General features: G+C 52.7%; 1 protein-coding gene across 5 annotated transcripts in view; it reads left to right on the top strand.

Annotated features, from left to right (window-relative positions):
• Window positions 1-913: 913 nt before the first annotated feature.
• Window positions 914-13878, top strand: part of DTX2 (deltex E3 ubiquitin ligase 2) — a 29650-nt gene continuing 16685 nt past the window's right edge. The window contains exons 1-5 of one of the 5 annotated variants that reach the window (XM_048966805.1): window positions 914-939; window positions 1332-3419; window positions 6273-6371; window positions 7092-7477; window positions 11454-12048. In XM_048966805.1, the coding sequence (XP_048822762.1) occupies window positions 7171-7477; window positions 11454-12048 (902 nt within the window). In that variant the 5' untranslated portion in view covers window positions 914-939; window positions 1332-3419; window positions 6273-6371; window positions 7092-7170. Of the gene's footprint in view, window positions 940-1331; window positions 3420-3462; window positions 3746-6272; window positions 6372-7091; window positions 7478-11453; window positions 12049-13878 lie in introns of those variants that run through there. The other 4 variants (XM_048966807.1, XM_048966808.1, XM_048966809.1 and 1 more) reach the window with 4 other exon arrangements.

Below are 13878 nucleotides of genomic sequence, written 5' to 3' on the forward strand. Positions count from 1 at the left end.
GCTTGTGGCCAGGGGGTTGGAACTTGATCCTTAGAATCCCTTCCAACCCAAGCCATGCAAGGCCTGGGCAGTCACCAGGCAGTGCTTGTGAATGCAGAGCCAGCACGCCTCTAAGGGTCCTGGAAGAGAACTTACCTGCAGATTGGGAAGAAGAGGGAACCTTCCACAAAGTCTACGAGAGGCACAGCTCCTGTAAGGCCAGCGTCTGCCTGTGCCCAGTGGGACGGCACTTCTCACTGAACAGGGGATGAGTGCGCCTCAGTGCCCCAGAACCCAATCCCTCCATGATGGTGCAGGCCTGAGCGGGTGCCGTCCCCCCCCCAGAAATGAACTAAAGTTTCTCAGAGCAGGAAGGTGAGTGCAGAGCATTCCTGCAGTGGATGTGCCTCTGCCACGTGCAGGAGTCACCCTGCTCACGGGCTTGGGTTGATAATGCCCTGCAGGGTGCAGGCTGTGCCAGCACGCAGAGCACGACCCCGACATCTATGGAGACAGGTGCTGTCAGGACAAGGCTCTGCATCCATGAGAACTGCCTGGTGAGCCCCAACCCCAGGCCCTCAGCCCCCAGCCCCGTGCCCGCCGCTGCCCCCACACACACTAACAGGTCCCCGGTTGACTCCTGCAGTACCACGCCAGCGGGCTGTACCAGCGCGGCGCTGACCATGAGGGATTCTTTGGATTCCTCATCCCAGACTTTGAGAAGGTGCTGCAGCGCTGTATGGGAACTGCTGAGTCACAGCCTGAACCTCTGATTGATCACCTGAGGCGAGCCATGAGTCAGCCAGAGGAGCACAGGTGAAGGCAATTCTCCTGTGCTGCTGGAAGGGGTGGAGCCTGGCTCCACACCTCCTACACCTATTTAAGAGCTGGCTACCAGAGGGGAAGGATCTCTTCTGGAGATCACCTCTCTTGGTGTTTTGTGGTGAGCTCAGCCACAGGGTAAGCTCTTCCACCTATTCTCTTTTTGTGATCGTTGTCTGTTTTGCCTAATTCTCTTGATTGTTTTGTGATTATAACATCTTGATATCTATTGTTTACACACAATTATATTGTGATTATAACATCTTAATATCTATTGATTACACAAGTGCGTGGCACAGAAGGTGAATAGGGCGACGCGTCCCCACCTCGGTCCCCGTGCCACGTGGCTGGGAGACTCCAGCAGAGCCCTGGTTGTCCAAAAAGAGGACCCATGGCTGCACAAATCACAACTCATTAGTGCTGCGGGGTCCCTAGCCACGTGGCCCACCAGATCATCACTGTGCTCTGCTGGGCAAGGGTCACCTGTGTGTGCACGGCACTGACGCCCAGCACCGCACTGCTGTCCCCAGAAATACTGCGTCTGCCGGAACCAGGGCGCCTCGGTCCGCTGCCATCACCGCAGATGCTCCCGCACCTTCCACTTCCCCTGCGGAAGAGAACGCGGCTGCATCTCCCAGTTCTTTGGGCAGTACAAGTGAGTGCAGGCACATGCAGGGCTGCAGGAGAGATGGGGCAGGAGCTGAGCGGGTGAAGCCGCTGCGACAGCGACACCCCCGGTGTGCCATCTGCATGGAGGCAGTGGAGGCACATCCCTGCTACAGTAAGCTACTCAAGAAATTCCCAAATGAGAGAGATGTTGAAGCAGGAACAGTAGAAGGGGCAGAAGTGGATGTGCTCATGCTGCTTGCTTGCTGAATACCAAATGAAAAGTTGATTTTGTTTCACCACACTCCCACCCCAGTGGCCGTCGCCGAACTGCCGCGAGTCCAGCTTGTGCTGTGTTGAGCTCGGCGTCTTCGCCGACCTGCAATGCTCCTGGAAGGTAGAGATTGTTGATTGTGGGGCACAACCTCTATCTTCCAAATCCGTTCACGCATGTTGGCAGAGTGTGCAGCAGAAGCGCTGCAGGGCAGCTCAGCTGATGCGGCACACAGGAGGATAGCGTCGGTGCAGCCCCAGGCGGTCCTGGCCCAGCAGGCAGCCAAAGGAGCCAGCACCACCAGAGCTGCGCTGACAGCTTCGTGCAGGAGGGAATCGGGATCCTGCAGCTGCATCCAGGGGTCATTGGGTGGCACAGCACTGGGGCCGGGAGCCAAGGCCTGGGCAGCCAGCAAGCAGTGCTCGTGAATGCAGAGCCTGTCCTGCCAGCACGCCTCTATGGGTTCTGGAAGAGAACTTACCTGCAGATTGGGAAGAAGAGGGAACCTTCCACAAAGTCTATGAGAGGCACAGCTCCTGTAAGGCCAGCATCTACCTGTGCCCAGTGGGACGGCACTTCTCACTGAACAGGGGATGAGTGTGCCTTAGTGCCCCAGAACCCAATCCCTCCACCACGGCGCAGGCCTGAGCGGGTGCCGTCCCCCCCAGAAATGAACTAAAGTTTCTCAGAGTAGGAAGGTGAGTGCAGAGCATTCCTGCAGTGGATGTGCCTCTGCCACGTGCAGGAGTCACCCTGCTCACGTGCTTGGGGTGATAATGCCCTGCAGGGTGCAGGCTGTGTGTGGGTCATGGGTCATAGCCAGCAGTCCTTCATGAAGGAGATGAACCATTTAAGAAACTTCAGTTCCTTTTTTGACAAGGTTACCCACCTAGTTGACCAAAGGAAAGCACTCACTGATGTGATGGGCCAGCAGACGGCTGATGGGCCGGGCCCCAAGGCTTCTAAAGATGGGGATCCACCAGGCTGCCAGCCCGAAACTGGCAGGGTTCCCCAAGGCTCCGTTTTCTGGACAGCTGTCTCTCACTTCTTCATCAGTGATTTGGGTGTAGGGCTAAAGTTGTTCTGAGCAAGTTTGCTGGTGGTACTGAAATCACCAGCCGGTGAGGAGAGAGGAGCTGCTAATTGCAGAGGGATCTTCACAGATCTGAGAGCTGGGCAATTGACGACCGCGTGAAGCTGAACCGGAGCGAGCGTGAGGTTCTGCGGCAGGGAAGGGGCAGCCCTGGGGTCTGTACAGCAGATGAGAAGCAGCAGGGGAGGGGCGGCCACCAGTACAGTTAGTTCCAAAGCGGTGCCATGAGGGCCGTGGTTCAGAGCGGCACAGCCGCGAGGCGGTGATCGCACTGCACTGTGTTGTGGTTTTTCCAGCCTTCCTGATTCTGTGACTCACGCACTGTCCTACGCTCACGCAGTCTCTCCCTGCCTCACGCACGCACGCTCACACGTCACTCACGCCGTTCCCTGCCCCCTTCCGCCCCGCACTACAGTTCCCATCGCGCCCTGCGCCGCGCATGCGCGTTTGCCGCCTCCGCCTGCGTCCGGGAAGTGGCGGCGCCGCCGGGACGCCGTACGGAAGCGGGGCCGCGCCGTGCCGCGAGCCGCTCCGTTGTGCGGCCGTGAGGACGGCGCCGCTGTTATCTCCTGGGCCTCCCCGGGGCCTGCGGGCGGTGAGGTCTCCGGCTGCGCGGAGCCTGTCGGCTGTGGAGACGCGGCGGAGGTTGGTGCGGCGGGTGCAGTTCCGAGGGGTTTATTCGGGGCTCGGGCTGCCGCTCTCGTTTCTGTGCTTTTGGCTCGGGCTCTTTGCGCCGTGCCGGGCTGCCGGGGCTGCGGGAGGGCCGGGCCGCTCCGCGAATGTGAGCGCGGTGCCCGCGTAAGCGCTGCCCCTCTGTTCGCCATCGGTTCCGTCGCTGGATGCTTTCACCCGCCGCCGGCCGAGTTCCCCGTTTTGGAAGCTCGTGAGGTCATAATGAGGCACTTCTTAAAAACAGTGCGTGTGGAACCCGAGGGGAATTGCCTCTGCGTGCTTTGGGGCAAACGATAAAGGTATTTTTGTGAACGCAGAACTTCTAGTGAGGCAAAATCATTGAGACGTATGATAAATGCCTTCTGTTCCTGTCCCCAGTGCAAAATTATTGAGGGAAAACATGACTGCTCGTTCCTTGAAGCTGAAATGGAGAGGTTTAGAACTATTGCTTATGCATTTGTTTTGCTAAACTGATATATTGATTCTTAAATTAATGTACTGACTCCTGTTGCTAAAAAACTAACCCAGATGGGGCTCAAAGAGCAGGGAATGAATTGGGTGGTGGGAAACTACCACTGAAATGCGTCCAGCTCTCACTGAGGTCCTCAGCTGAAGGCTGGCAAATGCTGCAGCACTTCTGCTGGTGCTAAAGGTCAAAGCAAACAAACCTTAATTCAGCCTCCTGAGCAGAAGTTGTGTGGCTGGAATAGTGAAAGTTTGTGCTTTGAGAAGTCAGATCCCTATAATCATTTGGGGCAGCTGTGAGCCTGTGGCACATCCAGAGCTGTGGGGCTACAGGAACAGGACACCCCAAGTCCTCTCTGCTTCTGTGCAGCAGCAGTCCAGCACAGGGGATGTTTCGCCTTTCAAGTGGGGAAGCAAATGTCAGAGCTGTGCTCACATGCAGCAGGTCTGCTTGCTTCTGCTGGCATGTCCAAAGTGTCACTGCCACCCTGGTGTGACAACAGGCTTTTGTCACCTGCCAGTTTTCAGTATCAAATATGATGGTGGCTGAAGATGCGGTGCTCAGTGCGCTGCTTTTCTTCATCTGCTGCTGTGCTTCAAAAAGAGAAGGAAAAAACAAACTGCTGACTCCCTCCAAAAAACCTTTCTCTGTTCTTCTTTCTCTGCTTGTGGCTGCATATTTGTCAGCTACTACTGGGGGGGGGGTGGGGGGAAATGGTGCAGTTCTCTATTTTGAGGCTCAGAGCACCTGCTGCAGGTATGCAGCTGCACCGTGGGATAGACAGACCATCCCCGAGCCCTGCTCTGACTCAGTCCAGGGAGGGTGTGGATGTGTGGTGTGAAACTTGCCTTAGAATGATCTGGTGGAGGCAGGTGTTGAGTTTGACACCTACAGCTTGAGTCTGGTGTTTGGAGCAGCAAAATAACCAACCTATGTGCATTGCTGTGACTGATTGCTTTTTCCTGTGAGCGGAGTGTGCTGTTGGTGACCCAGAGCAATTTGTCATTTCTGCATTCCTGGGAAAGTGTTGCTTTCATCTCATAAATGCAGACACGTGGGTGAGTCTGTCCTTTGCTAGATTATTTTCTTCTTTTTTTTTCATTGTGTTTCTTTTTTAAGCTAGCAAGCCGTGTGAGCAGGATGGATGGGACGCTGTGTGGAGCGTGGGCTCTTCCCCATCCGGCAGCGATGTCATCCCTGCAGATGGCATCCTCCAGTGGAAGCCACCCACAGCTTTGCTGCCTCTTGGGAGGCCTGAACTTTTCTGCTTGGCAGGAAGGAAGCTCATAGCTCCTTATTGACTGGAGTGAAGTGAGCAATCAACAACGTGAGACCTTAGGAGGGAGAAGGTGACTTTATTTTTAAACCCAAATGAATCTTGTTCATTCACACTCGTGTTCTTGTAGCCAGCTGCTCACCAGCACCGCCACAGAGATTTCCAAATGCTCTGCCTGGCGTTCAGGCACAAGATAGACATGTCCAGATGGTCTGGACAGAATTCCTTGCAACAGCACAGCAGCACAGGAATGTGAGCTATCAGTACTCTGCCTCTTGGACACAGCTTGGTGACCATGTGTGAGCAGTATCCCTGCTCCTAACATTTGATAATGTTGTCAGCACAACCAACACCTCTTTCTTAAGTGAGTGGTCATCATTTCTAAGTGAGCTGTCACCTGTCAATCCCCCTCTTCCACTCCCTCACCTTGGAGGTCCTGGTTCCTGGCCAGCTGGGCGGGTTGTGGCAGCCTTGTGACAGCACATGGGGCACTGCCCATGACACCATACATAGTACAGCTGTGTCTTAAAAGCATCTTCATTCTGCCTCTGTTCCCTAATAACTTGTCTGTCACCACTACTGTGTAATTCTTCTTCTTTTTTGTTTTTTGGGTGGCTTTGGGTTTGCTGTTTTATATTTCTTGAGGGGCTAAGATCGTTGGTGATCTTCTGTCTGCATTCTGTCTTTGGTGTGTGAGTGTTAGGATTTAGCTGCTTCCCTTTATGTCCATATCTGGATGTCTTAAGGCTCCTACCCCATTCTCTGTTCTTCCCCAGATCATTTCATAATGGCTTTTTGCATCTGGCTTCAGTTGTTAGTGATGCAAACTGTCCCTTGTTCTAAGATACTCCTTGTTTTCCAGCCCCAGAAGCTGCAGGTAGGCATGCTGTGATCCTGTCCTCAGCACAGGCTGTTCACTGTTCCCTCTGTTCCTCCTGCTACTTGCACACTTATTCCTCCCAATTCTTCTCTCAGATGAAGCTTAACAAATTTATTTCTGTGCTTTGCTGGCTTACATGCATAAAGGATTCTCTTCTGGCTTGGTGTACATGTATAATGCTGGAAGCTCCCTTACCTTACACAGGAAGAGTCAAGGGACTGATCCTGGATGAAAATGGAGTGATCAGATGCAGTGTCTGAAGGCATGGACTCAGATGTGGACAATCCAAATCGTTTGTTGCAGGTTCTAGCATCCCTTATATGCATTCCCACTTTTCTCTTTTGTAACTTTCCTGCCCTCCTTTACATGTCAACAAAACATTCCACAAAGTCACCTCTGGTCTACTCCTTATCTGAGCACACAGGCACTCATCCAGTCAGTCATGAGTCGTTCCTAGCCATGTGCTCTTCCTCCCATCAGGATCATTTATCATGCGGCGATCACACATCTCTCCTTTCTCATGCCGTTTGTCTTGCTCCACAGTTTCTGCTCTGAATATTCTTGAATCCCCACAGTCTGAGGCCAGAATGGAGCTGGCATTGTAGCCCTGCATTTAGAACGGCAGAGTTTCAGGAACTGCTTGCATAACCAAGTCATCATCGCATACAGGTGCGGTGCTTGGCACACTTCTCAGGTCTGAGCTTGGCTCAGTGCTGACAGATAAGTTTAACACAGATCAGCAGCAGCCCTGAGCTACTTTTGCAGACTCTGGTTGTGCCTGGTGTTGGAAGCAGTCTTCTCAGGAAGCTCTTTCTCCAGATTTGCAAAAGACGTCACATTGGCGTGTTGTAGGTGGTGGTACCTCATTTGCCATCGACCAGAGGGTGTTCCCTTTTCTTTAGTCTCCTAAATGCGCAGCGAGCATCTTCTGTGAAAGGCTGAGTTTGTGTGCTGTGTCTTTGAGGTGTGTTGATTCTGGGACGTCATTCTCAGCTCTGTTCTGCTCTGTGTCTCTCCCTGCAGGTTCCCCAGAAGATGGTGTAAAGCCAGCTGGCGCAGCTGCTGCCTGTGATCTCCGTGTGCCCAGACCTCAGGGGAGACCATGGCAGCAGCTCAGGGAGCTGGAAGCAGCTCAGCTGGGCCCCCCGGAGCCCCTGTCTCCATCCCAGGACACAGCAGCTCCACAGCAGTGGCGGTGTGGGAATGGCAGGACGAGTTTGGCCGGTGGCGGCCATACCGAGGAGATGTGTGCAGATTCATTGAGCAGGGTTTCCAGGCCTCTCAGCAGAAGGGACGGCGTTCAGGATCAGGGCTTGTCAGCAGCAGCATCTCTTTGGGACATGCGGATGCTAGCTTGGCCCCCTATGTCATCGACATCCCAAGCCTGACACAGTTCCGGCAGGATACAGGTAAGGGAGCTTCCTTCTCATGCCAGCATTTTTGTAAGCCTGCTTGTGTGCTTAAAGAGAAAGCCCTGCAAAGCTCTGCTGACACTGTTGTCACTTGCCGTGTGCTGCGTCTTCTCTCCTGATGCTGTGTGCCACCCAGCGTGTGAGCAAAGCAGTGTTGGCTGATGAATCTGCAGGGCTGTGCCAGGCACACAGGGCTGAGAAAAGCCTCATCGTGAGACCTCTGGAGCTCAGAGCTTGTGAGCTAGACTCCTCAGAGCTGGAAACTTTCTGCCTGCCCCCCCCAAGCCCACACCCATACAAGACCACTCCACAAAAAGGCCTTTTTGCAATTGAAACCTTCCTGGCTGCATCCCTTGTTATCTCTGCAACAGGTGTACCGGCTGCTCTATTTTGGCCTGCCATCCTGTGCAAGCTGCTCTGTGAAAGCCTCCTGCCTCTGGCAGAACAATGTAATGCAGCTGCACAAAAGTCTCCCACTGCTGCTGTTCCTGGCTTGCTTGCTCCCTCCCAGGGAGGAAGGGTGGGCTGCTCATAATTACAGGACTGAAGTTTAATTTTCATTCTCATCTTGATTTTCTGAGGTCACTGGGGCTACTGGCTCAGAATGTGCTGATATGGTCCCTGCCCTCTTTTGCTCCAGATGTGCTGAGCAGCTGTCGCTCAGAAAGCAGGGGTGGAGTGTATGCTCTTATCTTCAGAAAATCCAGGGAGATTCTACATTACACACCCCTAAATGAATGGAAAATTCTTCGTGCATCAGTTTTCCCCCTTGCCACAGGACGCAGTCATGTTTAGCACGCTGCCTGAGCCTCACACCAGGCTGCAAAGTTGGGCACTGTGCTGGGTTCCTGCCAGCTGAAGCAAGAAATGAGCACTGTCTTGAATCAGCTGCAACAAGACAATTCCTCCAGGAAAGGGAAGTGCTTGGAGTGGTGAATGCTCATCGCAGCTGCATCCGTGTTTTATTCTGACTTCATAGTGCTTACCAGTGACCTTGAGATGAGTTTTCCCTAGAAGTGTCTTGAGCACTGGCAGGATTGGTTCAGCATGGCCTGGAAGCTCTGTTGAAGGCTGTGGCTTTAGGCAACACAGCACAGACCACCAGAGCTGGCACCAGCAGCTGTTCCTTGTTTTTTTCACACTGCACTTGTGCAGGAGCCATGCAGCTGGTGCTCCATCCAGCACCTGGGCAGCAGGTCCTCCCTCACCAGAAGGCCATCCGTTGCCAGGACACATCCCAGCTGGGTGAGGTTGAGATCTCAGCCTGTGGAGGTTGATTACCTGTGGGAGGCTGAATGATGTGTCTCAGTGTAACTGGGGCATCTTTCTTCACGTGTGCAGGTGTCTTGTATCTCTTTAGTCTTTTGTGAAAGGCCTCAAAGCATCTAGTTATATTGTCCATGGCAGGATGCTTTGGGTTTAGTCATCTCAGGGAAACAGCACAGTACATTTTTGGAAATGATGCTGGATGACGTCATGTCCTCTTTTTGTGGATGAGGTTTGTGGTGGTCTTTTAACAACAAAAAGGCTCATTCTATTTTATAGCTCTCCTGCAGAGTTTCCCACTGATTCGGAGGGATGCTGATCAGAGCAGCCAGGTCTGTGAGCCTCCCTGCGTGGGCAACTGTTCCTATGTTTGTGTGACTGTTGAGAATGCTCTCATATCCCCTTTTTGTGGCCCACTTCTAAGGAAGACTTTCTCTCTGCAGGGCTCTGCCTTAAACACGAACCTTTCTGAGGAAGCAGCCAGCTGACCTTTGTCATCTGCTGGAGAAAAGAATCTCTGCAGGAAACATCCCCATGAAAAATCTTTAAACAGAGCAAAAAATAGGCTGTTGTATTCTGCTCATTAGCTATTAGACAGACAAATAGCTCTTCAAAGGAAGCCAGGGAGAATAACAGGAAGCCAGCGTTAATGGGACTAGCATCTCTACCAACAGGGAGTGACAGCTGTGCAGGGGGATCTTGTGGGCAGGATTAGCTGCAGGCTTCAGCTGCTGCTTTGGGCAGATTAGCTGGAAGTGAATGTGAGGCAGCAGCAGGAGTTGTCCTCCTGCCACAGCTGTTTGCCCACTCGGGAGACAAATGCCAGCTTCCCTGCCAGCCTGGGGGAAGGGGACCTCTTCCATGAGGCACATGCCTCCTGTTACTGACTCTTAAAATCTCCTCTCACCACTGCAGTTCAGGGATCTTAAAATTGCACATCACTTGCAAACACTTGAAGTCTTCCCTGTGCTGCTTTTAGCTTCTGACCTGCCATTGGAGCAGGGACTGCCTTGCTGGTTTCTTACCTGTGTGTCTTGCTTAGCTTTCCAACACCTTCTTTTACCTGTGCTGGTCTCCTGTCTGCTGGGAGCAGGTTCCCAGCATGCATCTCTAAACGCAGGGCTTCTCTCACCATGTTGATCCCAATCTGATCTCATCCTTCTTCCCTCTGCTCAGATCTTCCCCAGTTGTTGAGAACATAGATTTGTGCACTCAGTCTTTCTAAAACCTGACAGGAGTTGATTGCTGAACAGGAGCAGTCGTTGCTTGAGTATACTCTTGGCTGTGTTCTCTGCTTTCCCATGTCAGACACTGATTCCTGGCTGGGGAAGGTCAGCTTTGTTCTGCTGACACCTTCCACCCTGGCTTTTGCCAGAGCAAGGCTTTATCCCACAGGAGTCTGGTATTTTTGGCTGAGCCGTCCTACAGGGCAGGTATGGAATTTCACAGGGTCTCATGGTCTGGCCACCAAAGCACTCAGGCAGAAACCACCAATGCTGCTCACAAAGAAGCTTAGGAGTGCAGTAGGAGCAGAGATACGACTTCCACGCTGCTGGCAGAGCTGCAGCACAGGTTGCCCTCTGATGCAGGTGGTGTGGAGTCCCACAGAGCCATGAGAACATCCTGGGGCAGTTCTCAGCAGGGCTGAAGTGCAGATACTTGTTTGTTGATGTGCTCTTTCACCTCTTTCCTGGAGTTCAGGGTCAGAACCCTCGCAACTGCTTTAAAGACTTTGTTTTGTTTTTTTCCCTCTTGGTGCTGTTCTCTGAACTCGTTTGTGTTAACAGCGCTTTACATTCCTGTTCCCCACCACCTGCCTGCATTCCCAGACTTGCCCCAGGGTATTCCCAGCTTCTCTTAATGCAGTGGGCTGCTGAGGTTTTTTCCCACTGCTAGGAGCAGTTCTGGCCCAGCTGCAGGAGCCTGTCTTTGCAGAAGTTTGAGCTTCTGTCCTGTTAGATGGCTCACTTCCTTCTCAGGAGGTTTTTTGCTTTAAAAAAGCAACTGAGCAAGATCCCCTTGGAGAGCCTGGCTTCTGGGGGGTTTGAGCTCCTGCAGTTGCTGTTGAGGAGCCTTGCAATGACAGCATGTCTGCTTTCAGTGCTCTTTTATGTGGAGTTCTCTGCAGCTTCTAAATGACTTTGCTGGTTTTCTATGCTCGTCTGGCAGCAGTCAGGAACTGAGAGAAGCTGGGTCTGTCCTTCCTTCTCTGAAGCCCTTGTCCTGCCCTCATGGGACTCCTCTCATGGGAGGAGAGTTGCCCAGGCCTTTGTGCAGCAGAGGGAAGTGGGCCTTCAGCCCCAGCAGCGCTTTCTGTAGGTGCTGTGTCTCTATAGTTACTCTGTTGTTGAGGATGTGGGAAGTTTTTACCAGATCTGTGCATCAGCCTGGATTTTATTTAAGTCAGTGAGGCATCTGTGATTGCTGCTGCTTCGCACCTGGGTGTGTTGGTCTCCGCATCCTTTCTCCTTCCCACCCTTCTTCCCAGCAGCTTTTGAACTTGTTGCCAGCCCTCAATCAGATTTGGCTGGGGGACAGAGATCTCCAAGGTGTTCTGTTCCTCTGAGCTCTGTGAAAGCCACGTTTATTGGGATGAGAAGGTCTACTAGCGCTCTTCATTAAACACCACAGGTCTGTGTAGAAACGCATCACTGAAGTCCACTTCTCTGATCTCAGAGTGCTTTTTTTTCCCCCTCTTTCCTACCAGGGACGATGCGGGCAGTCCGCAGGCACCTCTTTCCCAGGGACTCAGCAGCCGAGCAGGGCATCGTCTGGGAGTGGCAGAACGACGAACGTGGCTGGTTCCCCTACGAGATGAACGTCTGCGTGTTCCTGGAGCAAGCCCACGCCTCCAGGCACCAGAGGGTGGACCTCGGCCCCTTAGGCTACAACTATGAGGTCGACCTGGTGGCTCAAGTGCAGACCAACAAGACCACGAGGTTCTGCCGCAGCGTTCGGAGGCGGCTGGACAATCCATACCCTGTGACGGCCGCCCCAGCTCCCCTTCACACGGGGGCGGGTTGCTCGTGCCAGCAGTGCTGGCTGAACGGTGGGACTGGCCCCATCACCACGCGGTTCCGGCACTCCGTGACAAACTTCCCCAATTCCTCTGCTGCACCTCAGGTTTCTGGTAGGACGACGTCAGGGAGTTCTTCCGGCGTCGGCTTTGTGCCCTATAACAAACCTGCTTTGTCTGGAGCGAGGTCGACACCGCGACTCAATGCGCAGAGCAGCTGGGCTTTGCCCCAGGCTGGAGGTGCTGTGGGCCCCAGCACAGGACTGTCCACTTCTAATGGAGTCAGGTACAGACCCCGACTTGCCTTTGAGTGCTGTGTGTGTGCCAGAGATCTGCTGTGCTCAGCTCTCTGTTGTTTAGGAGCCCCTCTTTGCTAAGCTCTTCTCCCTAAAAGGAGGCAGACTTCTGGTGTCTGATGGATAAGGAGGTTTCCTTTCTGCTTTCCCTTGCTTTTTTCCCCACTTGAAATTTCATCCCTGTCAGCCAGGAAAGCTACATTGAACCACTGGAGGAAGAGGTCAGGTTGAGATACTGCAAGCATGAGGAAATGTAAGGTGGCATTTTGAGGGAGATAACAGATGAACGCAAAGGAGACTTACAGGCATTCCTTTTTAGTTCAAAATATGCTTCAGTTCTCTTCAAGCCCTGCAGGTGCTGTAGGCTGAATGGAAGGCAGCCTCCTGTGGGCTCCCCATGCTGCCCTCTTCTCTTCTGTGCACAAGCTGCTTAGCCTAGCCACAGTCGGTTATCCCTGGGGCTGAAGCAGGCAGAGTCAATGTCTCCTTCACAAAGTGGAGCACTTTCCTCTGTCTTCTTGCTGGGTTGATATCTATGATACCCAAACCAAGCAAGATACTCATAGCTTTCACTGCACATAGTATGTTTTCTAAGCTGGTCTTCATGGCCTGTCTTCTTTCCAAGAGCTGATGATAATACACTGAGCATCTTCCAGCTGCAGTCACTTTGAACTGAGGGTTGTGTAAGGGCTGTGTGACTGCTCCTTCAGTCGTTGTGTAGAGCAGTGTGTATGCTCTGTGCTGTAATCATCTCAAGCATCACTGTGAGCATCTGAGCAATTAGAGGCAAACTTGCCAGAGTTGCTTTACCTGTCCATGCCAGCCCAGGTAAAGGCATAGATAAGAGATCAGAGGGGCGGAGAAAGTGTACTCTGCTCCATGCAATTAGCAGAGTTTTGAAGTTTGTGTCTTAAGCAGGACTTAAGCCTTTCACACTTGCTGAACCTCTCTCCTTGGAGGTGTTCATAGTCCTTTGACGTTAGCTTTCCAAGGGCTCTGTCCTTTCCCCTGACCAGACAGACGAATGCACATGGGGCAGTCTGTCTTCCACTGCAGTTCATTATGTGAAAGGACTTCTTTCAACACCAGCTGACAGCCCAGGATGGCTTTTCCCCTTCCTTCCCATGTGGTGAGTTGGAAATAGTGCAGGGTTGGGGTAATTGCTCTTGGCTGGGGTTATGTTCCCAGGCTCATGAAGGCCATGTTCCAGCAGAAAATACCCTCATTTCTGCCAATTAAGGGAAACCCGAGTAGCATGGACTAACAATGCGTTTCATTTAATTCCTAAGCCTGCAACATTCCTTAGTTCTTGTATCCCGTGTTCCCTGTTTTTCCCCTCAGCTTAGCTCTGTGGGTTAGTTCCTCTGCATCACTAGTGAGGCTTTTGAGGTTGCAAGGATGAGGTGTTAATTATGCTGCGCTCCTTGTCCCAGGAAGGGCTTGTGTGCCTCTGACTGTCTTAGCTGCACCATGCAATTCCTTCTTCAGCTGCTCCCTCCCTGCAGCCATCAGTGCAGCTTGCACAAACATCCACCAACAAATGGAGCTGGGCTGCCTGTGACAGAGCAGTGTGTGCTGCAGGAAAGGGAGTGGTGGCACTGAGGGATTCTCTGGTGTCTAATAAAGGTTGTGTTGTGTGCACTGCACAGCCTTTTGCCCTGAAGCACACACCCCTGGCAGACATTTACAAAGCTTGCAGGGAGTCCAGCTCCTGCTTTGCTGGAGCTGAGCTGTAACTGACAGCTCAAAAGTTACTGGAGACTGAAAGGCAGTGCGGTTATGTACACCCAGTTACATGCACCCAATTCTGTAGGAAATGA

The sequence above is a fragment of the Lagopus muta genome, chromosome 20 (genome assembly GCF_023343835.1).
Source record: "Lagopus muta isolate bLagMut1 chromosome 20, bLagMut1 primary, whole genome shotgun sequence".
In the NCBI taxonomy this organism is placed as follows: domain Eukaryota; kingdom Metazoa; phylum Chordata; class Aves; order Galliformes; family Phasianidae; genus Lagopus; species Lagopus muta.